Source organism: Otolemur garnettii, unplaced genomic scaffold (genome assembly GCF_000181295.1).
Source record: "Otolemur garnettii isolate 467f Iridium unplaced genomic scaffold, OtoGar3 scaffold00097, whole genome shotgun sequence".
Taxonomy (NCBI): Eukaryota; Metazoa; Chordata; class Mammalia; order Primates; family Galagidae; genus Otolemur; species Otolemur garnettii.
This window is the reverse complement of record NW_003852492.1, coordinates 3,875,806-3,901,851: the sequence shown is the minus strand read 5'-3', so window position 1 is coordinate 3,901,851 and position 26,046 is coordinate 3,875,806. Positions and strand designations below refer to the sequence as shown.

The 26,046-nt window shown below is 53.4% G+C and overlaps 1 protein-coding gene across 1 annotated transcript; it reads right to left on the bottom strand.

Moving 5' to 3' along the window:
* Window positions 1–4,607: 4,607 nt before the first annotated feature.
* Window positions 4,608–25,254, bottom strand: ADAMTS15 (ADAM metallopeptidase with thrombospondin type 1 motif 15). The gene is made up of 8 exons (XM_003795912.1): window positions 24,298–25,254; window positions 13,834–13,966; window positions 13,154–13,321; window positions 12,603–12,886; window positions 8,209–8,386; window positions 7,080–7,261; window positions 6,799–6,974; window positions 4,608–5,382 (listed from the first exon to the last, which is right to left on the bottom strand). Exons 1-8 carry the CDS (start codon window positions 25,252–25,254, stop codon window positions 4,608–4,610), a joined length of 2,853 nt encoding a protein of 950 aa, XP_003795960.1.
* Window positions 25,255–26,046: the final 792 nt, after the last annotated feature.

Here is a 26,046-nt window from a genome sequence, read left to right as displayed (position 1 = left end):
CCAGAGAGGGCTCACAGAGGTTGTGTCACACCCCCCCTGAAAACACTGCCTTAGGACCCCCAAAGGTCTTCAGACTCCTCCACAGCAAACCCCATCTTGAGTACCTGCTCAACTCCTCATGGCACAGGTGAAGGGCCTCCCCTCTGAGACAAGAATCCCAGTCCCTGAGGTCATCTAAACAGTTTGCCAGAGGTCTGGGGCAGCAGTGGCTTAAGCCCCTATACACTGTCTGGGACCGAGGTCAGGTGGAAAGGCTGGGCAGGGAATGGGGAATTAGAAGGGGATTGTTTGCAAAACCCAGGGCTACAACTAAAATCTCATCAGCCTCCAACACCATGACAACATTTTCACCCTTTGCCAAAATCCAGCTTCTCACCAGGAGATTTCCTTCTCTCTCCATCTCCCTCTATCTTGCCCTTTCTGACAAAACTGAGCTTCTCTGGAAACAAATACAGCAGAACGCCCAGGGCTGACCACTGCCCTACCCTGACCACCTCCTTAAGTTGACCTGATATTCACAGACCAGACACGCACACTCCCCGTCAGCACAGTAAGCCTCGCTCCTTATGTGACCACCTCTGTACACTGACCAGTTGGCTGTGGTCCCCTGGGTGGTCACCTTACAAAGGATCTACCGTAGTTGTTTCTTTGGATGCCTCTGGAAGCAGAGAACTCTGACCTCCCCCTCAACAACATTCCGGTCAGTGCTTGGAATGTGGGTTACACCACTGACCGCAGCACAGGAGAGCAAAGGGAAGGGAATGCCGCCCAGCTAGCACCAGGGGCGCAGGGCCTGGAGCAGCAGGGGAGGGGTGCGAGGCGAGTGCCGGAGCAGCTGCCCTCATCTTCCGCGGTCCTGTGCTTGGGCAGGGCAAACACTTCATGGCAACCCTCTCACAGCTGCCATGGTGACACCATGGCCCTGGCATCCGAAGGGCCTGAAGGGAGACGTCCCGCTCTTCTGAGATTTGTTGCAGGGACTGCAGGCTTCAGGGCTGACTCACCCATCGAAGGCTGGATGCAAGCCAGGGAGCAACGGAAAGACTCCGGGTCACACGCGCTGCCCAAGCCATGCCAGCTCAGCCTGCTGGGGGCTGGCCAGGGCGGCTAGCCGAGGAGCAGGACCCAGGGGGTCAGGGCCTTTTTGCAATTATTGAGGCTTTTTCTCACTGGGCCAAGAATGCCTTCCCCTCCCCTGGATGGATTACAAAGCAGATTGTTCTTACCTCTCTTCAAAGGCCAGTGAGGTTAAGAAACCACTCCTTCCTCCAGAAAGCTTAGAAATACGGGCAGGCTTGCACCCCTTAGCGTACCGGAAGTCTCTGAGCCCGTGCGGGTACCAGCTGAGACCGGCCTCCTCTACTTCCTGTCTTATTTGCTGACCTTAAAGGAGCCCGGGGGGGAGCTTTCCCCTAGAAAATGTTCCCCCAGAAACTTTGGGGTTCCTCCTCAGGCAGAGGCCTGGAAGTCTCACGAAGGGCCCCACCTGGCCTTTCCTTGTGCTTCACCCTTCACCAAGGGGCAGCCCAGAGACCCTCCCCAGGCACCTCTTCACACCGGCTCCATCGGCCCCCAGGCCTGGGCTGCTGCTAAAAGGCTCCTTTCCCCTTTTAACAGAGCTGCCGTCTCATTCTTCAGTCTCAGCTCCGGGGTCCTGTTCTCTGAGAGACTGTCCCTGGTTCTTCCACAAACACCCAGACCCAAGTTCTCTTTTTAGGCTCTGTTGGCTGCTTCCTCACACTGCCCACCACCTGTCATGACTCTGTCTCTCTGCTTGTTGACCTGAGCTCTGGCAGGATGGGGATCGTGGCTGCCATAGTCACCGCTGCCTCCATAGCTCCTGACACCATCACTGGCACAAGGTAAGCACTCTGTAAACACAGGGAATGCATGCATGAAGGAGATGGAATCACAGAGACAGGACACAGGTTTAAATACTTACGACTTTATTAGGAGTAGGCTTCTGTCACCTCAGCAGCCGGCTCCCATGTATACACAGTATACACAGCCCAGCCAGGACCCAGGGCCTCCCATCCCTCTGCAGTACATGGAATGCAAAAGAACCAAACACCAAGGGTGGGGCTTCTATTGATAACAGTGTCTAGTGCCTTTGGGAGCCAACTCCCAGGCTGGGGACGCTCAGGTCTCTCAAACTGTCCTCAACTCCTTCCAGCCCCCCACTCCAGTATGACAAAGTCCATAAGAGGGTGTTTGGATCAGACTCCTCTGATCAGTGCACAAGATGAGCAGAAGAGGCTAGGGAGTCCTCAGCCCAGCACGGTGTTGGTCCACACCCCACTGAAGAAGTTGCTGGAGCTCCCAGAATGCTCTTCTACTCCCATAGACATCACCACCTTCGCTTTCCATTCCATCACCAGAAACCTGTGCTCTGAGTCTCCTCTCTGGATTAATGAAATGTTCAAAGACAAGACAAACTTCCCAAGTTGTCTTGGTCATACTTCTTTTAAAAAGAAAAATAGAGAAGAAAAAGAAAACACCACAATGGAAAAGAGCATTGAGGCCTGGCTTGTGTCAGGAACAAGGGTGGTTGTTCTTCCTTGAAATGACTTGTAAAGTGACCGATGGCAAAAGCAGCTCTGCTGGGGCCAGCACCCGTCCCCCAATGGCACCTCCCTCCCCCTCCCTCTTCCCCTTCCCCTCCCCCTGCCCACTCTGCACAGCCCCTGAACGTCCCCCTCACTGCAGAGGGGATGCACCACGCTCAAGGTGCAGTGCTGTTGTCAGATAGCAGAGCTCTGCTTCCACCTGCTGCCCTGGGTTCCCCATTTGTCACCGCAGCCCTGCCTCAGAGCACCTACACAGCCCCAGCCCCTGCAGGAGCTCTATCCAAGGGCTCCAGCCCAGGATTAGACCAGGCAAGGACATGAGGACACCAGCCCAGGACCCTGGCTGGCTGGCTGGTTTGTGGATTTTGACTATTGAGGAAAACCACATCAAAAGACTGAACGCCTCTCCCTAAGGAAGCCACATGCTTTGATCTTATGTCAGTGATGTCCTGGACTCATTACCTGTACTCAGAAGAAAATTACCCAATGTCCGCATTGGAACATCTGCACCTTCAAGAAATACCCTGCTTGGCCAAAGGAGCTCTAACCTCAGAATATCTCCCCAACTGCAGCTGTAGGCAATGGCGGGGTTTCCACTACCCTGACATGTCTGCAAGACAGACAAGTCTCTAGCAGTTCCCCTGGGTCAAGTCACTGATTCTTGGCGCCTCTCAAAACCTGCTCCCAAGGCACCTGAAAAGAGACCTCCATATCCAAAGGCCCCAGCAGGTGGCCAGGCCCTGGGGAGCAGGAGGCCACGCGCACACACTTCTCTCTGTGGCTGAGCAACAGCTCAGTGAACATGACAGCTGGCTATGGTGGAAAGGCCAGGGCACAACTGTCCCGGGAGAACAGGGCTAGGTTCCCAGAGAGAATCAGGTGAGGTAGCAAACAGTGAACCCCATCTCTAAGGCCTGGGGACGCGATGTGATGTGTGTGAGGCAGACAGCAGTGGCTATCAGGATGGAGGCTCATTTATCAGCACACGCACACATCCAGCACCTAATCCTCCAAGGCACAGCCCCTCACAGTGAGTCCGGGGCTACAGTCACTGTGGAGGTTCTCCAAGGCAAAGCAGAGCCTACGGCATCAGCCTCACTTACATGTGCCTCTCTGGAGAAAAGAACCATCGGAACCAGTGCCACCTCCTCCCCATCCCGGGGTGACATCATCCAAAGCCAGCCCCAGAACTCAGCACTCACTCACCCAGCCCCAGGGACAGCAGAACCCTCTCGATCTTTCCTCAAACTCCCTACTGCAGCAGCAGAATCCATCACCTCCTAAGTGCCAGCATCTTTTCATAATGTTCAGCTCTCTCTTGAAGGAGGCGGCTGGCTCCCTGCTGACCCTTCCGTCCACTAAGGACACCTAAACAGCCACCTTCCCACTTGTGTAAGGCCTGCACATGAGATGGAAGAGCTGGTCCTTTAAGGGAAGGTCAAGTGAAGAAGATGAGAAACTTCGGACTCCCTGGGATCATCTGTCTCTTTCCAAATGGAGTAGTAGGCTCCACTTAACAGCTGGCCTCAATCTCCCCTAAGCTTCCACCCACCACAGCCAGTTTTCATAGTTCAGTCCGTGTCAGAAAAGAAAAGTGGGCTAAAAGCACCATGAAAACCCTGCCTTGTTCAGAGACGGCTCAGAGCCCCCAGGCTACCCAAGGGTCCGAGCTACTGAGCCGTGGCCCTTCAGCAGCCTGCGGCATCCCTGACAGGGTCCCTGAAGTACTGCCTAGGAGGTGCCCATCCTCCGAGTCCCTCGGAAACTGGGCCTCAGCACCTTCTTCCAGCACCTGCACCTCTCCCCGCAACTGGGCCCCGAGGAGCGGGCCTGAGGTAGACTGTGCATTGGTCAGCTCCCCTCTGCCCAGTCCAGGGAGGAAGAGGGAACCTCTCACCCCAGCCCATGGTCCTTGTCCCTGGATGTGGGTGACATCATGGCGTGAGCCCTGGCCACCGTCCTCTGCCCACTGCTCAAGCTGGCCAGAAAACCAGTACCCCTGTGGGGCCAAGAGTGAGGGGGAGAAAGGGGCGACCCCACTCAGCATGGTCTCAAAATGCAGAAGTCCAGTTCCTGGGGCTTGCGTCGCAGGTTGCACTGGTCCCGGGCCAGCAGCCGGCCTCCATGGCCCAGACACTTGAGTGGGCGCCTCTTAAATCCCCGGCCACAGCTCTTAGAGCAGGGTGACCAGGTGCCAGGCTCCCAAGTAGGGCAGGGCTCCCCACAGCCCCGTGTCTCCACTGGCCGGTGGGCAGCATCGCAGGCAGAGGCCACATGCTGCCCAGGGGAGCCCCGGCAGTCCACCACCCGCCTCTGCAGGCCACTGCCGCAGCTCACAGAGCAGGGCCCCCAGCTGCCCGCCACCCAGCGCGCCAGGGGCCTGTCGTCCGGCTGCTCCACCTGGTTGGAGAGGCTGAGGACGCTGTTGTGCAGCACAGAAGGGCCCCGGGGGTCCTTGGCGTGGGAGGACTTATCCTCCCGAGGCTCTTTGGGCAGATAGAAGGAGTAGCGGACTCGGGGAGGCGTCATCTTCCCCACGGAGAGGACCTCGACAGTCAGGGGCTCCAGGATGGGCCGGGAGGCCTGCAGGCTCTCCACCGCTGTGCCCGTGCCACTGTACCGCAGCAGGCTGCCCTTCACCACCAGGTCCCGCTCCACTGCCGACACCACGAAGTGCCCGTTGAGCAGGTACTTGCCTTGGCTGTTCTTCAGGGCCAAGTAGTTGTCGTCCCCAATCAGCCCCTTGTAGCCACGCTGGCGGATGTCGATGCTAGAGGCCCCTGCGGGGATGGCCACCACAAAATTGTAGCCGTGCCTGGGGTCAGAAAGGCGGATGAGCATCAGACACAAGCGTGGACACAGGGCCTCACTCTGCAGGACCGTATTTCTTCAGTAAATTCACCTGGCACACCCTAACACGGGAGTGGAGCACAGGCTGTGGAGTCAGGGAGCCCCCACTCCATGCTAAGTAGTTGGTCTTAGAGAAGCCACTTGGCTTTTCCAGGCCTGTTTCCTCCCTGTGGCAGGCAGCTCATAATCACACACTGCTCTGTAGGGAGGATTAGATACACTACAGCACCTAAAGCACACCACACCGTGCCGGGAACACAGTGAGGACTCAACAGATAGCAGCATGAGATGGAGAGATAAGCTCTCAGGTGCACAGCTGGGCACTCAATGCAGCAAAAGGACCAGGCCCTGGAGACAGGGACAGAGATCCCGCCCAGGCTCACACACCAGTTCCCTGGTGACTTCAAGCAACTCAGTGTCTCGGGTTCCAGTGTTCTCCTCTGTACCGTGCGTGGGTTAAGCTAGATGACATCTAAGGTCATGTGGCTCCCATAGGCTCTGAAAGGAGCACGCGTCACCTGACTGGCGAAACAAGTCAGGGGCATGCACCTGTCACTCCCCAGGTGTCCTCCCTACTGCAGGTCCCTAAAGACTAGGATGGCCTAGAATGCTGTCCATCTGCAGCATCCAAGCTCCCAGAGAAGAGGTTGGGCTTCCTTCCTGTGTGTCCCCTACCAGGGGGGCAATCGAGGCTCTAAGACAGCCATCTTGACCTTCCCATGGTCAGCACCTGTTTTCAAGGCCAACGCCCACTGAGCCTTCAGGTGCCCTGTCTGTCTCCATTTCTTCCACTTCTGCCAGTATTTGGGTCAGGACTTTCCAAGGAAGACACGTTTGACTTCAGCATGCTCAAGTCAGGAGCCCCAGACTCTGGAGTGTGGGCTGGAAGAGGCCCTGGAACATCTCCAGGGAGCAGAGGCTCATTCATGCCCAGCCTCTCACTAGCTGTCCCTTGGCCATTTATTGCCATCTCACTTCAGTAGCAATAATCAGTTATTATACCCACTTTACAAGTGAGGACTCCAGAAGTCTAGAGACTGAGCACCTTGCCCAGGATATTGAGAAAATGGGAAACTGGGAGCTGAACGCAAGTCAGTCTGACTCTAGAAGGCTAGAGAGATCCTAAGGACCCTCTATCCCCCTGAATGTGGTCTGCTAACAGGTCCTCCTCTTTGCAATCATGCTGGCCGCTGAAGGAGGAAGTGAGTGAGTGAGCAGACGCACACCAGCCCCAGAGGAGTATGAGTCGCCCCCACAGCAAAGGCCCCGGCCAGGATCTGACATTCACCCCTATCTGCCCCAAGCTTCACATGCCCAGGGGGGCTCCACTCACCCCTCCCCTGCCCACTCTCTGGCAGCACCCTCCAGGGCCCAGACTCACATGGGCTTGGTGAAGAGTCCAGTCACCTTCTTGCAGCTCTTATTGTCTCCCCCACACACCCCACACTTGTCAAACCTCTTCTTGGAGCCCAGGTTCCCATCACAGCCAGCCTTGATGCACTTGCCTTGGACACAGACGGAGGTGGAGTCAGGAGTACACGGTGTGCCGTCCACCACCTGCAGCAGCGCCAGTGGGGAGGAGAAGGAAGAGTGGGCAGCTCAGCCGGGTGCTTCCCCAAAGACCCGGCCCCTGCCTGGTTCTCTGGCCCCCAGCATACTCACCTTGGGTGCCAGCACGTAGAAGTAGCCAGTGCCGTTGGCTCGGCAGATGAGCTTGCACTTGTCCCGGGGAGACACACCTGAGTACTTGGGCACCCAGGCCACGGTGAGAGTGAGCCGGTTGGTGCTGTGGTTGTAGCCATTGAAAGCCTCACACTGCTCCTCCCGGAAGCTCTTACCAGAGGCTGGGGAGGGAGGAAGCACATGAAGGAGGGTCAAGGCGGTGACCACAGAGGTACAAAGGACGGCCTCCCTGCTAGGGGGCCTGGCCTGCCAGACCCTGAACCGTCCACCCTCAGTAGTTGACCAACCCATATCCAAAGACTGAAGCAGATTGGAGCCAAAGGATCCAGGGCACCAATGAAAATGCGTCTCCCAAGCAATGCACCGCCTCCTCCAGTGACCTGGCCTGAAACTCCCTCTATGGCAGGCTCCCTAAATTTTTTGTGTGCTATGGAATCCTTCAGCAGTCTACTGAAACTATTTTCAGAATGATGCTATTAAATGCATAAAATAAATCACATATGTTTACGAAGCATATCAATTTATTGATATGCAACTATCAATATATTTTGAAACATATTTGTGATATATGTGCTTCCTCACTAATGCATTAAATAATAATGAATCTAATAACCGCTATAATCTTGAAGCGGGGAGGAACATAAATGGTGTTTTGAGAATTCTAATGGAAATGTCCCAGGAAAGTATCTGTGCATCCCACTGATGACAAAGTCTCAGGCACTCCTACTGCCATTGTCATTTGTTGCCTAACTAAAGAAAATGCTAAACTTTAGATGGAAAGATTAGAAAAAACAGAGATGTAATTTTTTTCCCACCAAGTTCATGAGCCCTGGACTCATGCTTATGAAGATGGCTTTGTGAGGACTTAGCTGGGGGGACTTCTAGGGTCCCACTCCCTGAGTCCTGTAGTCTCCAAATCTCCAGAAGGTGAGTGGATACAGGAATGGTCCCAAGAGGACGTGCACTTCTCCCCTCCCAGGCTTCCTTTTGGGGATTGTAATCCAGACTAGCCCTTTCATGGCCCTGAACTACTGGAGTTGTTGAGGGCAGAGTGACCCCCAGCCTTGCCTCCCCAGAGCCCAGGATCCTGCTGCCCTCCCCTCCTCACCTGAGCTGGGGCAGGGCTCCAGGTTGCAAGATCGGTACTTCACCCTCACTCCCTCGCAGTACTTGCCCCCGTTGGCAGGGGTGGGGTTGCTGCACTGCCTCTGGGCCAGCTGCACGCCCCCACCACAGGTGCGGGAGCAGGGCCCATAGGCCTCCCATTTGGCCCAGGAGCCATCCACCTGACAGAAAGATAGAAAGCCTGTTATCCTCCTCGGCAGCCCAGTGCCACACCCAGGCCCTTGGCTTACAGAAAAGCTACAGGGGTTACAACCTCCAAGTTCCCGCCCCACCCCACTAAATGAAATTCACTTTGTATCTTCAAATGATAAGCAAATGGCCACTGTGCACAGGGCCGACAGTTCAACAGATTGATTAGCAAATGCCAACTGCTCCATCTGTAAAAACCGGTTTTTAATATCGAGGTCTGAGTCAGACGGACGATACAAATGGCGTACCGTGCAGGAACAGTCCCAGCACCATGAGAGCCCCTGTGCAGGAGTTCAAAGGTCCCCTCATCTACTGTTAGTTTGTTCATAAGGGTCTCTAAAGCTAATGCACAGCCAGCCCCCAGCCCTGCCAGTACATAGTGTCAGAATATTTGTGCAAGTTCAGACCTTATAACAGACCAAACCAGTCTCAACCTCCATCAGGAGCTGCGCTGGAGAAAGTATCACTACAAGCAGTTCAACTGTTTGTGTTAGGAGGAGGTGGAGATAAGACACTATTAAGCAATCCTAAAACTCTTGTCTCTTTGGCTTTGGGGTAAATTACTCAGTGGGAGGGGGTTACAGAATTTTTTTGTTTGTTTGAGACCAAGTCTCAAGTTGTTGCTGTGGGCAGAGTGCGGTGTTGTCACAGCTCACAGCAACCTCAGACTTGTGGTCTCAAGCAATTCTTTTGCCTCAGCCTCCCAAGTAGCTGGGACTACAAGCGCCCACCACAACGCCCAGCTATTTTTTTGTTGTTGTTGCAGTTGCCATTGTTGTTTTAGCCGGGCTGGGTTGGAACCCACCAGCTGCAGTTATGTGGCCGGCGCCCTACCCACTGAGCTATGGGAGTCGCCACTTACAGGTTCTTTTTTTAAGAGGATAGAGAGGGGAGAGAAATGTATAGTCACATTATGGATTTCTAAGATGACCATAAAGTGAGTTTTCACCCCCTGAGCACACATCAGTTGGGCAATAGACAAAAAGCCCAGTTGTAAAAACCTGGGTTAAACCCGTGTCACCGATCACCTGTAAAGTGACAAGCCCATGTGCAGCTAATCAGGAACCAGCTGTGTGTAATGCGAATGCTTTAACTTACGGGCTCAGCGTGTTTACTCTGCTGTCCTGTCCCTTCATTCCTGCGTCATTGTGTCAACACGTCTGTTTGATCTCATAAAAACAAAACCCACTTTCCCTTTACCCTGCTTTCTCCTCAAACTCGTGTCCCACCTCATTCCTTCCTCTCATTCCACACTTGCTCCTTCCACGTCCTTCCTCCTGGGTGCCCAGCAACACGAGTTCTGTCCCTGTCACACCGCGGCAGCTGCCCTCTCACCAGTCAGCAGCGGCCGTCTGCAGACCGACAGTCTGAGCCGGGCCTTCTTCCCTCTAATTCTTCTCCAAGACTCAATCAACACCATTCCTGCACTTTTCTCACCGGCTCGTAGGAAAAACGTCATCGTGCCCCACCCTGACCCACTGCTTCCTGCATTCCTCTGTTCATTCACCCAGCACCCGCCAAGCTCCTACTATACCACATGCAGCCAGTCCCTACCCTCAAGGCAATTACAGCCTACTGGAGGGGAAGCAGAAAATCAAAATAAGCACGTACAAGTGGAGAGTCAGATGGGGTTAAAAGCAGGTGGGGGTGGCTCAGCGCCTGTGACTCTAGCAGCTAAGGCACCAGCCACATACACCTAAGCTGGTGGGTTGGAGTCCAAGCCGCCCCACCAAACTACAAGGACGGCTGCAACCAAAAACTAGCCGGGCATTGTGACAGGTGCCTGTAATCCCAGCTACTTGGGAGGCGGAGGCAGGAGAATCGCTTGAGCCCAGGAGTTGGAGGTTGCTGTGAGCTGTGATGCCACAGCAGTCTACCCAGGGTGACAGCTTGAGGCTCTGTCTCAAAAAAGAAAAAATGGAGGTGAGGGTTGGGAAGGGCCTTGGCGAGGGGGCTGCTCTAGACAAGGGGGTCAAGGAGAGCGCACTTGCATGGGGGTAACAGGAAAAGTGTGTTCTGAGGATAGGGGGCATGTGCAAAGGCCCTGAGGAGGCTTGTGCCTGGAGTGCTCCAATATCTCTGGACCAAGTGAGCCAGGCGGAGGATCAGGACAAAAGGCAGAGGGGGCCAGGCCCTCAAAGGGCTCCCAGGAGAGAAGGGGCAGAATCCAACTTCCATCTCAAACAGATCCCCCAGGAAGCTGCAGTGGGAATCGTCTGTAAAGAGTGAGATATGTCCTAGGGAGCCACTGTAGAGACCCTGCGGGGGGCAGTGGTGTGGAGCAGGCTGAGAGCAGATGGAGCTGGGAGAGATGGTTAGATTCCGGGTCTGTTCTGACGTGGGCGGCTGGGCCACACGATGTGGGTATGAGGGAGAAGAGGGTCTGGGCATGAGCAAGCAGAACGTGAGGCTGGCAGGGCAGGCTCAGAGGAGACGGTCAGGAGCTCATTTTGCTGATGCTATGTTTAAGGTGCTGGTCAGGTGTCCAGCGGGGACATCTCGATTCACCTCCACATGCCACTCTGCAGGTTGGGACAGAGGAGTGGGCTGAAGTACAACATGGGGATCTTCAAATCATAAAGGGGACTTACTGCCCTGGTTTCCATATGTCACCTCAAAGACTGAGTGGGCAGTGATGAGGGCAGGGATGGGGCCTGGAGCACTTCACCCTTCAAACCCAGCCCCAACAAAGACATAATGGGTTTTGCTGATGATAAGCCGAGAATTGGAGGATGTGTGGCTGATGAGACGATGCCCTTCAGACCACATCTCCCCCATCTGATATCCTCTTGACTCGGGTCTGCATCCTCCAGCCTCATCTTCCCCACAGGAGGAGTGAACCATGACTCCCCTGTCCTCAGAGCCTCCAAGCACAAAGCCTCAGCCCGGCCTGGTGCTGCAGGCTGGCCCCAGACTACCTTCCCCAGACGTTTCCCACAGAGCCCTCATCACCCAGCCCTCCAGCTCGTGGGGACCTACCCAGGACCACCCACGTCCCTGCCTCACTCCATCTCTGCTGTGGGTCCTGCTTATCCCTCCATCTCCCTTCACATCCACCTGCCCTCAGCATCTTCCTTTTCCTTCCTTCATATCATCATTAATCCCGCGGCCCCCGTTCTCCCACGACGTCCTCCCAGGCTTCTGCCCTAACACATAACACACACCTCTCTGTCTCTCAGGAGACAGCTACATTCTAGCCCCCTCTTTGGACTGTGAGTCCTCTGAGGCCTGGCCTGGGCTTTGTTTCCGTTTCTGCCTACTGCAGAATCTCACACGGTTCCCTGAAGACAGGGGGTCCATGCCTAGTAAATGGCTGAAGGTTTAATTATATATGTATAAAAATAAATATTTTTAACTACTCTGTACCATACCTATCTCAAGGCAATCGAAGAGGTGCTTGGTGAATGGTGTTTTACAATATTGCCTAGATGTGCTCTGAACCAAGTCCCCCCTCCCCCAGGCTGGGGACAGGGCAGAAGAAAGACCAGTCACCTCCAGGATCAAGGAAGGGGACACACTTTTCATTCCTACCAGAAAGATACACATATAAATACCTGTACTCGCCAAAACAAGACTTGAAGACTAGGAAGTTTTTATTATATGCAAAGAATATTCAGAGTCCTGACTAGGTTCTGGTTTAATTGCTACTTCTGTTTATCAGAGGGGGGAAAAAAGTTTTGTTCAATTATGTTTTGGCTAAAAATAAAAGCAACAATCACAAAGAAACTGAAGCTTGGTTCAGAAAGTGGGTTGTCCATGGTTTTGCCCCATTTCAGCCTGAACCCTGTTCACCTGGGTGGCCCCCGCTCCCTGGGTGTGGATCACGCACAGAAGGAGTGGTAAGGGAAGAGAGGAAGGGGTCAGTGAGTGAGCCAATGCTCACATTGGGTGTTGGACTTTGGGACCAGAGCTCCTCCCCGGGTAGGACAAGGCACAGAGCTCGGGCCTGAGACCCCGCCTCCTGTTAAAGGCTTTTCTCATGTGACTAAGGCTCCACCAAGGTCTCTGACATACCACAGCTCTTCTCTCCAGTCTTTAAAATTGAAGAGACAGGACTATCCACAGGGCAAAGAGGCACAGCACAGCAATGCAATACAGTGACAGTCACACAGCCAGTTTCAGTAGAAACTGTGACAGAGCACCTGTGCCCCAGCAGTCCGCCATGTGCTGGCTCCAGCACTCACTCACCCTGTACTTGCTGAGGTTGTGTCTCTCCACACAGGTCCCCTTGAGGCAGAACTTGCCCTCGCCACAGCCGGTGCCATCTGCCCAGGGAAAGTGGCGTGTCTGGCACACCATCTGCCCCTTGGCCTTGCCGGTGCACCACAGCTTGGTACAGTACTGCATGTAAGGACAGGGCTTGGAGCCCACACCAAAGGCCAGCTCACACTGCTGGCTCAGGGTATAGCTAGCACCTGGCAGGTCCTCGGGCAAGGAGATGGGTTTGCTGGGCTGGTCCAGGAGACAGTCACCTGCAGAGAGCCAAAGACATTCATCAAGGTGAGCTGAGGAAGGTGAGGTTTGGCCAGCTCAGAATCCAAGTGGTGGAGAGCAAATGGACCAACAGGCAGTTGGAATAGCCTCATGTCAAAGCCCAACTCCTAGGGGTCACGCACACCTGAGGTTCAGAGGACAGACTGCATCTCCATTGGTGATGCCTGCGAAGGCCCTTCCCAGCCAGCCCTATTCCTCTCCACCACCTGGCTTACTGTGCCCATCCTCTCCACCGCCTGGCTTACCATGCCCACTGTCCAGAAAGTCAGTGATAATGGCAGCACTGCAGGCTGACCAGGGGTTGGCACGGTCGATCTGGATGAGGGTTGGGGACATCATGTGGTTGGCTCGGAGCTTCCCAAACACCTCCTCACACACCTTCACATTGTCATGGGGCATGTTGAACACGTGGCCTGTGGGGCAAGGCACGAGGTCTCAGAGGGTGGGGCCAGGCTATGTAGAGCAGGGGGAGGGGCAGGCTATGAGAGCAGGTGGGCGGCAGGGGTGTCGAGGGAGGAACAAGGACTCTGGAGAGCCCGTGTTAACAGTTTTCAGGCTGAGGTCATTTTCACCTATTGATAGACTGCTTTCCAAATGTCCTGAAGACCATGTTCCTGTGTTTCTATCCCCCCCATCAGCTGTGGGCTCTGTGGAGACAGTGTCCAGGACTACTGATATATTCTCCCCATGGCACTTACATGATGAACTACTCTACAGAGGAGCGCAGACCTCGTAACTGGGCTAGAAATGGAAACAAAGCCACTGCCAAGGCCACTGTCGGGCCCTAAGAAGGAGCCCCTAAGGCTTCAGAGCACCAGAGAGAAAAGTCAAATGTCTCCCCACCCTCCAGAGCACCCCTCGCAAACCCGGGAAGGCCCCAGAGGGGAGCTCTTCTCCCTTCCGTTCAAGAGCGTGGCAGCCTCACCCAGCTCGTGTGCAGTGGTGAAGGCTGAAGGGAGCCCGTCGTCCTCAATGACAGAGCAGCTTCTCTTGGGGTCACACATGGTGCCCACGTCGGCCATGCCCAGGGTGTCACAGGTGGTGGCTCCGCACAGGTCCTGCCGGGAGGGGGAGAAGCAGAAGCCAGCAGGAAGTTAGAGACAGTAACAGAAGGGACCTGAAGGGAAGAAAGGGCATCCACAGGACGGTCCAGTCATCCCATCCAACCCTCACCAGACTCAGCACCATCCAGCCCAGCCCTTTTTCCCAGGGGGTTGTGGGGTGCTCATGGAATCCAACCAGGCACAGGGAGGGTGGCTCAGGAAGAAAGCTCTGTGGCTTGCGGAGAAGATTCCACCCAAATCCTACCCAGGGCGTTCCTCTGGGAAGAAATTAGGAGGTAGCAAATTAAAATGCAAGGGCCACTGCTTTATATAGAGACAGACTCCCAGACCAGAGAAACGGTGACTCGCACAGCTAAGGGAGGTCACAGCTCCTGGAGGCAGATGGGGGTGGAAGACAACCACGTTCCCCAGAGCAGCTTCAAGCAGCGTCAGTCCTTGCTCAGCTGCCTTCTGGACAACCATGAATTAAGTTGAGATTCTCAGCCAAAGAGTCACTGGCCAAAGACCCACCCCTGCCAGAGACTTGGCTTCCTGCGGCTGGGAGGAAGTGGAGTGAGGAGGATATAAGCCACCGTCTGGACACAGCTCAATTGGCTGCAGGAGCTCCAGGGGACCACTGGCTCAAAGGCTGCTAGGAAGAACAGATAAATCAAACAGATCGTCACCTAAGCAGGAGGGTCCCTTGTTCTGTACTGAAGCTTAACTTCCTGCAGAAGCATGGGCTTCCAGAGGCAAACCCAGATAGGAAATATTTCCAGGGAGCGCAGAGGGCAAAATAGAGCTTCTGGGGTGAGTGGCTGAGAGAACTTATTGTGCATACAGGCCAGCCACACATCAAGAGCCCTTAAGAGCCCAGGAGTCGGAATAGGATAAGACATGTGTGTACATTCTGCTGCTCCTGAGAAGACGTGTTGCAGCAGGGATGCTCACGTTCTCTTCATAATGTCACTGCCTTTAAGGCACAGGGCACTCCGTGGTGTATAGACACTGCACGCACATCACCTCATCATAATAACACCACCTGATGAAGCAGACGTGTCGTTATACCTATTCGTCAAGGGTGCACACGGAAGCGCGTGGTCACAGTTAATTATAGCCAGGACTTATTAAAGGCTGACACTATGCATGGACTTTGCGTACACGACCCTATTTAGTCCTCGAGACACCCACTGAAATAATGACTATGATTATCGCCTCCCAAAGACTGAAGCTCAAAGAGGTTCAAGGTGCTGAGTGTACGACCGGAACGCAGTGCCCTTTCCTCCCTGTCACAGCTACCTGCCCGCCACTGCTGAGACAGTGCTCAGAAAAAGGAGCTATCGTTCCCTGTGGGAGCCCAAGGGCTCACGTAAACATGCTCACAGAGCTGAGCTTGCTTTGTTTCTCCGCAGGGCCACACACACGCCTGCATATGTGTGCACACACGTGTGTGTCTCATGCCTGTGCATGTCTACGTGTGTGTGCGTGCCAGCATGGGGTGAAGAGGGCAGTAGCACAGTGACCACTCAGGGACATGGGAGGAAAAGTGGTCATAGTACAGAAAATCAGCAAAATTTAATCCAAAGCACTCAGAAGTTTACCGCCTGAGCAGTCAAACTTGGCTTCCCACAGTCAGGTGACAGTCACACCTCCTAATGAGTTAGCAGTTATTCCGAGGGTGACCAACCTGAACCCAGGTAGGCAGGCGTCAGCAACAGGTGGCATGCATGGCCAGCCCTGGCTTGCTGCCCACGCTTACCCACCATGCTTCTCCCAGTCTGGGATCGCCATGAAGGACGGACATCAAATGCCCTTCTGGTCCCAGTTTCCTTCCCCTTTCAGACTCACTCTCCCAGTCAAAACTCGGGAGGGGAAGCTGCACCCAGAAGTTCAGGGAATGTGCTGCTGACCATCACAGCTCAGTTTGTGAATGGGGGCGGGGGGCAGGCAGGACGGAAGGGATGAAGGCTCTTGCAGGGCACGGCAAAGGGGGAGCAATGGGGCCTGTGTGTCCCTAGGCACTGGAGTATAGCGTCCTGGCAAAGATTAGGTCTCTAGAAATTCTAGCCTGATGGCTGCAGCCTGCAGGGGAGCCTGTGAGGCAGGCCCATCCTGTTATCTCTGCACCACTCTGCACACTCACTGTGGCCTTGTGTCAGGGAGGCAGGGGAGGGGGCACTGGAATAAGAATCAAGAATTGTCTGGGGCTCGGCGCCTGTGGCTCAAGTGGCTGAGGCGCCAGCCATATACACCTAAGGTGGCCGGTTCGAATCCAGCCCAGACCCATCAAACAACAATAATGGCTGCAACCAAAAAATAGCCAGGCATTGTGGTGGGCGCCTGTGGTCCTAGCTACTTGGGAGGCTGAGGCAGGAGACTCGCTTGAGCCCAGGAGTTGGAGGTTGCTGTGAGCAGTGAAGCCATGGCACTCTACCCAGGGTGACAGCTTGAGGCTCTGTCTCAAAAAAAAAAAAAAAAAGAATTGTCCGGTTCGGGGCCTGTCACTAAATAGATGTGTGACTTGGGACAAGCCCCTTCTCACTATTCTGGGGAAGAGCCAGTCTTCAGCTAAACCGGGACTGGTGAGTGCTTTAAACCTCTGTTCCTCCCCCAGTCCCAGGGCACTCAGCCCCTTCTGGCCCTTTAGGTTATAAAAGGAACCCACAGAGTTAAATACTTTTAAAATGGAAGGAACTCTCCAGGGAAATCTTGTCTACCAACCCAAGTCGCATAGTTGACAGCACTAACTCACATGAAAGTAAAGGGCACCCATGTGGACACTCAGAGTCCTGACCCCATCTAGAAACAGCTAGACCCAACTGAGAGCTCAGGTTGGGACCCCGGGGGCTGCTGGAGCTCAGCTGCCCTGCACCCACGGCTGTGGCTGGGAAATCAAGGAGGGTGGATTCTCTCTGGAGCAAAGACATGCAGCTGCAGGCCCTTCCTGGCCAGGAGCAACCTGTTCTTTCCATCAAGAAATCCCGATTTCCCTGGATCAAACAAGAGGAACAAGGAAAGAGCTGGCAGGTTTCCTGAGGGTGAGGGTGTAGCTGAGAGTGGCCGCCCTACACTCACCAGGCCTTCACTGTGGGAAGATGCAGCCATTCGGGGCCAGGGGCTCTGCCTGGACCTCTTCCCCCAGCCAGGGGCTCAATGCAGAGCCGCTGGCCCTTAGTGCTTTGAACGCCTATGAGCAGTCGTACGGGGTCCAGTGCTGCCTCCTCTGTGGCATCGAATGTCTCCACCCTTCTGGAAGGGACTCAGAGGCACTGAAACTGCCTTAACCTCTTCAGCCCAAGCACTTGTCTCCAAAAAACAGACACTGTTCCGGTTCTCCCTCCTAGAACCCAGCCCCCGCCGGCCTCGTTTTTTTTTCTGACAATTTGCCATTTCTCTTTGTAGCTGCAGCTGCTTTTCCAGATGACCCAAGAAATTATCTTGGCCAAGAACCTAACACTCCCAGACTATTCTTTTCTAATTGTCCCTTCTTATAAAGTCATTTAAGATTGGGGCCACAATTAGAATAAGTTGAATAAGAATAACACCTTGCACGGTTCTGATTGGTGTTCAACCAAGTCACTCCATACACCCCCCCATCTGTGACTCCCCACCAGCTAGCCGCCTCCCTGCAGACCTCCTTCCCTCCCCCTCTCACTTCCCAGGCCTGTACTGAAATGCTCCATGTTTTCCAGCCGTACAGAGAGAGAGACATCCATAAAAATCAAGCACATTAATTTTTTTTAATGTGGCAGAAGATATATGCATTCTTGCGTAGCCAATTTCATGCTTCCCCTGAAGTCCTAGGCACGAGAGCCAGGCCTCATCTGCGTGGACACGTGACAGCATCCAAACATCTTATGCACAGAACTTGGGAGCTGTCCTCTCATTTTACAGATGAGGAACCTGAGGTTCAGTGAGTTGAGATTATACACTCAAGGCGGCGTGGCTGGTAAATGAAAGATGGGGCCCCCGGATCCAAAGCTGTGTTCTTTGGTCTAACTCCCACCAGACTAGTTAGCATGCCGTAATTACTGGTGAAAAGCACCCCGCACTAGCAACAGTATCGCCCCTTTAACTTGTTTCCCATCTGCGTCTCTGCCAGGCATCGCTGCATTTCCTTGTCCAGCCCAAAAATCCATTTCTGTTTGTAATCCCCAAGGATGGGAGGATCGCTTTACTAGGAGAAATAAAATCTTAACAACTCAGTGCCTGGGCAGTGTGAGTAAGGCCGCCTGGTGAAGAAGATGGTAACACGCCCTGGAAGATTAGTTATTTCTATTAGCAGATTTGGTTTCACTGGCATATAACTCCCTCCAGATGTACAAAATGGTATTATTGCAAGAGACTGACGTAACCAAAACAACAAAAATTACCCCAGTGAGGAAGAAGAAGAGGAACCCAACGCTTGCAAGAAGCCTAAAAATTACCAGTTTGAGAGAGAGCACCCACCAAATATAATGACTATAGCTAACATTTAGTGAGTTGCTGTTACGTGCCAGACACTGTCCCGAGAGCTCTGCCTGTATTCGCTCATTTAATCCCCACAAGAGCTTTACGAGGAGAATACCATTATTAAGTCTCATCTTACAGAAAAGACTCAGAGAAGGTAAGTAACCAGCCCAAGGTCACACACTAAGTGAAAAGTCAGGCAGAGAGGAAGAGGGCAGGGTGAGGACTGATGTCCAGGCAGTGCAGCCTCAGAGCTGAGCCCCTACTGACTCCCCACTGCTGCCGTGCACATGGGCCCCAAGAGTGAAGGGGCTGGGGAACCTCAAGAGGGAATTGTCCACCCCGTACTACCCCCTCCCCATAGCTCAAGCTAGTGCTGGTGAACACTGAATGGAGAGTGTCTTGGGGAGAGGGAGAGGCGGGGTCCAGACCTGAAAGTGCTCTTGGTGCAGTTCTGGGCCTCACAGGTTGAGCCAGCGCCTGGCTCCTTGCCCCACACTTGCACTGACACACTGACCCCGTCCCTGCTGTGCACCCTGTCTGCTGACTCCAAGGTAGATTAAACACACTCCTCTCGGGGGCCCCTCCTTTCTCCGGGGCAAAACCTGATGGCCAAGAGCCAAGATGAAATGCCAGAAGAACCTCAGACTCCCGCTCCCAACCCTGCAGCCTGACAGCCTTGAAAGTGGGATTAATGATGGGGGGGGGCTGCCTGAGCACCCACAGACACAACAGTCCTTGCACTTTGCCAGCACCTTCCTCGCGTGATCACTTACCGAGTGAAACTAGCAGGGGCCCACAGAGGGGCTTACAAAGGAGCTTACAGATCAGAGGGATTAGCAAATGCTCGTGTCCATAGTTTCTACACAAACAAACAGGAATATGTAATCAAATAAGTGTAAAGTACACTTACGAGGGCAATGGGACAGAATACTTTAAATCAGGTCTACCCATATTTGAATACTGGTGAGGGTTAAGTTGGAGTAACTATCCCACAGAAACAAGAAACATATATTTGTGCTCATAGTAACTGGCATACTTGAGTGCTATTCTCTCCTTTTACAGATAAGGAAACTGAGGCTCAATGGGTTGAGATTACACATGGCTGGTAAGTGAAGAAAGAGACCCTGAATCCAAAACTGTATTCTTTGGTCTAAATCCCACCAGACTACTTAGCATGCTGTCGTTACTGATGAAAAGCACTCACAATTTATCTTGGCAACAGCCCGTAAATTAGGTACCATGTCATCATCAATACCCTCATTCCAAGGATGAGGAAAGTGAAGCCCAAATTGCTGATTAAGCCAATGCCCATTGCTAGGAAGTTCAAGCCCCTGATTCAAACTCAGGTCTGCCTGACCCCAGGCCTGGGTTCTTTCCACTGTGCCACACGCCTGAGTCAAGGTGTTAAGGCAAGGTGGGGCGGAAGAGACACAAACAATTACAGAGACCTTCAAAGACAGGGAAAGAAAAAGAAGGAAGGAAGGAGAAAACCTCTCTTGACTTCCAGTGGTTAAAAAAATAAAGACAAGACTCCCTCCAGTCTTAAAGTCGGGCTTACTTATTTGGTATAAATAAGAAAAGAAGAGAGAGGGTACTCACCCTACAAGAGAGAGAATAATCACACTCCTTTCTTTCTCTCTTCCTACCCCTTCCTGCCTCCTTCCCAGAAGGAATGATGTTGTGTTTTCATTTAGTGACCAAGAATGACAAACGACTAAATATCAAACCCATCAATGGCCCCTCTCCTAAAATCTTCCAAGCCCTGTCTTTGAAAAAGATCCTGATACCATGATTCTTTTCTTATCACATTGGGAAATATATGTAATATATTTATTACCATTATTAACTTTTTTAATATCATTAATTATCATTGATAATCGTTATCATTAATTTTTTTTTTTGAGACAGAGTCTCACTATGTTACCCTCGGTAGAGTGCTGTGGTATCACAGCTCACAGCAACCTCAAAGTCTTGGGCTTAAGCGATTCTCTTGCCTCAGCTTCCCAAGTAACTGAGATTACAGGCACCTGCCACAATGCCCGGCTACTTTTTTTATTAGATTATAACTGTGTACATTACTACATTTGATGGAGACTTTACCTCTTTCTATGTTTACATGGATGGAGCTGGACCATATTCTTCTTAGTAAAGTATCTCAAGAACAGCTATTTTTTGTTGTTGTTGTCACAGTTGTTGTGGTTTAGCTGGCCTGGGCTGGGTTTGAACCCGCCAGCCTGGGTGTACGTGGCCGGCGCCCTACCCACGAGCTACAGCCACCACCTTTGATTAACTTCTTTTTAATCTGAACACTAAATTTCACTGCCCTGTAGCAAGTGCTTTATTATTATTTCACATGAGGTTCCAGCATGCTGTTCCACTCTGCGCAGTAGAGAATGTCGCCTATGAAATACATTACCACTCAAGGCCAAAACAAGAAGATAGCACCAAGCTTGGGATTGTGAGAGGAAAATATGTCAGAGTATGAACTAAGAAAATAAGAGAGAAAAAAATGATAAAGAGTCTGCCCGGATGATCCCAAAAGAAGAAGATGAGAGGATGGAGGAAAAGAGAGAGGAGGAGAAGGGAATAAGACGGGCATAAAGCAATATTAAAGCCAGGCGTGGTGGCTCATGCCTGTAATCCCTGCACTTTGGGAGGCTGAAGCAAGAGGATTGCTTGAGGCCAGCAGTTCAAGACCAGCCTGAGCAACATGGCAAGCCCCTATCTCTACAAAAATATTAAAAATTGGCCAGGCATGGTTGGACACACCTGTGTGCCAGTTACTCAGGACTTCAAGGTGAAAGGATTGCTTGAGGCCAGACATTCTAGGCTACAGTGAGCTATGATTCAGCCTGGGTGACAAAGTGAGACCCTATCTGTACAAAAAATAAATAAATAAAATTAAACAAATAAATAAGTGATACTAAGAGCAACAGAAAAAATAAAATAAATGAAGGGAGAAGAAAGCAAAAAAGCCATAAACTATGAGTCCTAAAAGGCAAAGTCACTTCAAAGGAACAAATGGGAGAAATAGCAAAACAGATGGTGAACAGAGCAGAGGGCATCCTACAAGGCAGACAATAAGCTTCCCTCCACATCTGCACTCCTCTCCAGCTCCAGAGTTAAGGAGAATGCCCCCCAATCCTGACCACCCACAGGGCTTCCCACAGAGAAGGCCTCTGTCTGCCACTTAGCACACTATTAAAATTAGCTGTTGCCATCCCCCCACCCACAGTGAATTCCTGGGAGCCTGAGGCCACATCTTATTAATATTTGTAGCTCCACAGCTATCTTGGAAATAATACATGCTCAATAAATATTAAAAGAGTGTATGAATAAATGAATGAAAGCCATTCTACCACAAAGAGTTACCCACATGGCATTGGGCCTAAAGACAGAGCAGTCTTGGGGAGCACAAGCCCACTGAGCCTCAGTGCTAACTGCCTGGCTCCTGCTGCCCAGAGCAACGTGAAGCCAAAGAAACTTTTCTCCTCCTAGAAATAAATGAAAAAGACACTGGCTCCAACTCTCCGCAGATCCTGGTTCCAATCCCGTGCTGACTTCACCCTGCTGTTATGAGCCTGGAGGCTAATCACTTTGAAAAATCAGATGTGCACTCTTTCTTATTCTGAATCCTTAAGTAAACTCCTCAAATTGTCAAAATACTTGTTGTATGATCAATGTATTCTCCTTCCCAGGCAGTTAAGGGTCCTGGAGACGGCATCTGACTTAGTCTAGAAACAGCAGCTGTTCACTTGTGTTTTCATGGAATACTGTACCTTCTCCCCAGGGGAGTTCAGGAATGAGAAGTTCCCAGAGATTCTCAGAAGGCAGCAGGGCCTGAAGTCTGCGCTGGTGAGGAGGTGGGGAAGAAGTGTTCACTGTAAAGCACAAAGCACCTACCTTGACGATGGACCTGCCAATACAGCCGCCCCACTCTCTGGCTTTGCCCTCTAGACGCCTAAGGGAAAGACAGCTTCTAAAAGTCACATCCTGTCCAGCACTGCTTCTGACCCTTTGGTCATGCATCTTGGACCCATTATGCATGGACAACGTAGCCCCGAGGGGTCTAGCACACCCCCCTGAGAAACAGAAGCTGTGGCGCTGTTTTGAACGCTTCTTCTTTAAAAGGTGGGATTCTTCTGATGCCATGGTCCATGTTCCCAGCAGGACTCCTCTTCCTAGGGCTCTTTCCAAAAGCCAGCCTTAGCCACCAGGCTGCAGACACTAGATCTGTGACTCTCAAGCCAATGAATGACCTCCACAGGGGCATCCCAGGCAGCGGATCGGGCAACAGCTGCTTTGCCCGTTAAGATATCCTGTTCTTGGCCTTTGCTTTTTTTCCAACCCCAGCAAGCTGATGAGCTGGTCTGTGTGCAGAGGTCGGAACCACCTCCTCTACAGCTTCCCATGACTCAGGCAGTGCTCGTAGGGGCTGGGCAGTGGCAGCTCCACAGACCTCACTTGGAAGAAGGAGCACAAGGAAACAGACTCAGGCCAAAGACCTCCCTAGAGAAACCAGGTGGTGGGAGGAGGAGAAGGCTGGGAAAGGAGGAAGTTCAACTCCAGGAAGGGACTAGCTGTGCCAAATGGGTTACTGTGGAAGACTCCAGCTCCAGGCCGTGTGCGCCAGTCCAGCTTCGAGTGGCCATGTGGAAACAGTGGAAGGTTAGAGGTAACCAAGGATTCTGTGCCATCCCCAGCACGCTGTGGTTAGGATAATGACAAAACAAGACAATGGCATGCGTTCAAGTCACAGCCCCCAAATCAGAGGAAGCGGGTCCCTTGGATGGCCCTTTTCCTCCCAGCTTCTTGTGGTACGTATCTGAGAAATCTCGAGAATCAAAAACTTTACAGAACCTGATCCCTCCAATACCTGTGCATCTAAAGGTCTACAGACGCACCGCTTATGTGAGATAGAATCCTAGGGAAAGACTTAAAAGCTGCTTTCCTGGCTGGGTCTCTCTTTTTAATCCCAGTATCTTCCTAACCTTGCAACTGGAGTCTCCAAATGGTCTTAAGTAGGCTCACCTCACTTTCACCCCAGCAAGGGCAGAAGGGAGAGCCCTCGGTCAAGGGCAGTCATGGGAATTTTAGTGATTTGAAGCAGCAGGAATCTTGCCTTCCCTGCTCCATGCGTACATCTGGGCAAACGAGTCACCCTCTGACAGCATTTGGATAAATTGGAAGAGATTTTCCCAACTCAGCTCCAAGTGAAACAGACCCAGCTCCAAACAGGTGCCCTAACTAAGCTGCCTGTTCAGAATGGTCTGGAAGCCCCTGGATCAGGACCAGCAGAGAAGGGTGTAGGAGAAACGGCAACGACCCGGTACTTGTCTAGCCTTTTATTGCAACCCACAAATTGTCCCAATGATTCCCTCCATCCCATCCAGGTTTTCCAGGTCCAGAACAACAGGTTACCCACAAGAAATGTAGCAGGTGCTGACCGTGGATCGCTGCGCAGTTCTACAGCTAACGGAAGGAAGCCTCGGAAGAGGTGTCTGAGAGGACTTAGATGCCCTACACCACTGGGAGGGACGGTTCCCGCCTCTTCAACACCATCCTCATAGCGCCTCCTATCGGCCATGGAGGCAAACTGCGACTCCGGGGCGGCAACTTCCTGGGTCCAGCCCCTTAGCGCCTGATCCAGGAGGCGCTGATTGGCCGCGCCAGGCCAACACCTTCGGAGAGAGCGGGGCGCTCCTCCAATGGCGCGGATGCACGTGAGCCCGCGCTCCGCAAAGCCCAGGAGAGGGCTCTACCTGGAAGCTCCAAAGTTGGAGCGGGAAGAAATCAAGGAAATCTAATTCGGCGCGGTACAAAGGGGATTTGAAGAGCTGAGACCCTAAGAGAACGAGGCTATCTGGGTCCCAAGAAGTGGCAGATCAACTCACCTGCCTGGTGAAGAGGATGGCAGTGTCCCAGTATTCAGGGTGCTTGTCACTCACTTTGTTCAGCTTCTTTTGCCAGGCGCAGAAGTTGCGCAGAGTCATGGCTGCGTTGCCTGTGACCTTGGGGCCAGTGTCACGATCTCCAAGAAGCAACACCTTGACCACAACGATGTTGATGGGGTTGAGGATGCTGGGGTGGCGGTAAAGTCGCGCCGCCGTGGCCAGCAGCGTAAGCAGATAATGCTCCAAGTCCGCGCCGTGGAACTTGACCATTGACTCGTCGGCCACCACCAGCGTCTCCACGTACCGCGGGATGGACACGAAGCGCTTGGCGCGCCCGGACCTGCGCCGGCTGCGATTCTCCCCCGAGCGCGCCCGCTGCGGCTTGTAAGGGTCCAGAGCCCGCAAGATGGCAGGGGTCCAGCCCGAGGCCACCCCACAGCGAGAGGTGGGGTCTCCGAAAGGCCCTCCGGGGGCACCTCGGCGCTGGAGAAGGTGTGCGCCCTGGCTGTTGCGCTGCGCCCCCGGCGCGCTAGCGTTGGGCAGCGGTCTAATGACATACTCGGCCCCTCGGTAGCCAAAGGCTCCACGTAGACCCCCGCACAGGCTCACAGCGGCGAACGAGTCGGGCTCAGCGTTCACGTCCCCGGAGTAGAAGCAGCGTCGCAGGTCTGAAGAGCTCCCAGTGAGTCCCTGGAGGGGGACACCCAAATGCTCGGTGGCGAAGGCGGGCGCCAAAAACTGAGCATCCGGCGTCAGGTGTAGGTAAAAATCTTCTTGAAATGCTGTGATCTGAAAAATAAGCCCCTGATCCCCGGAGTCCTCGGGACCCGGCCGGTAGTAGTGGCGGCCGTTGATGTCCGGGTCCAGTCGGATAGGAACAACTACCTCCCTCTCTGGCTCAGAGCCGCCAGCGGGTCGCGCGGCGACAGCCAAGGCTAAGATGCCCAGCAGAAGCATGGCGCCCGGCAGCGCACAGCTGCGCTCCGGCAAAGGGCTTGTCCGGCTCCCCGGACGCGGACGCGGTCTCTGTGCAGCCGGAACACTGGAACTACCAACGCTCCGAGACAGCCGGCAGCTCCCAGAAAGGAGAGCAAAGCGAGCGAGACTCCTCCCAGAGCGGCGAGCGTGCACCGGGCGGCCCGCGCCTCCTACCTGTGCCTTTCCAAGCAAAGCGCGCCCTGGGAGCTTAAGCGCAATCGCTGTCAAGTGCAAAGACGAAAATTTGCAGCCGAAAACTAGCGGGAGGTGCCGGGCGGCCTCTCGAAACCGCAGCCACTCGCAGTGCAGCAAACCAGACGCTGGGTGAGCCTATTAAAGGCCCCCTCCTCTTTGGACTGCCCAGTTGACGCCCCTCCCTTCTTTCCCCTCCCAGAGCTCGCAGGCCGGAGCCTTCAGGGGCCACCGGAGAACTCGGTCCCGCCTCCAGAGCCGAGAGGAGAGCCACTTGGCGGGGAGGGAGTGGCGTTGAGCGGAGACAGAGGCGTGGGCTGGCCAGAGAAACCAGCGCTGGAGTCTAGGTTCGCGTTTTGCCCTCGGTTATGCCCCAGTGCCCTGACACACCAGTCACTGCTGCCTAGTGGACCTCTACCCGCGCTCCGGGTCTCAGCCTCCCTCTCAAGGAGCTCAGGTCAGGAGTTAGCAGTGAGGACACACCAATGACCCCTCCCCAGGCCCACCAGCTCTCTTCTGTTGCAACAACTTCCCTGCTGTTTCTTAATCACAGAGTCGCCTAGAAGACCCAGAATCAAG

What these genes read in the sequence shown, in the direction of transcription:
- ADAMTS15 (XM_003795912.1), bottom strand. Translation starts at nt 25,254, where the DNA reads ATGCTTCTGCTGGGCATCTTAGCCTTGGCTGTCGCCGCGCGACCCGCT. An exon ending in CACCACTGCACACGAGCTGG is followed by an intron (nt 13,322 to 13,833) that starts GTGAGGCTGCCA and finishes CTTGCCCCACAG; the next exon opens with GCCACGTGTTCAACATGCCC. An exon ending in ACAACCTCAGCAAGTACAGG is followed by an intron (nt 8,387 to 12,602) that starts GTGAGTGAGTGC and finishes TCTTTCTGTCAG; the next exon opens with GTGGATGGCTCCTGGGCCAA.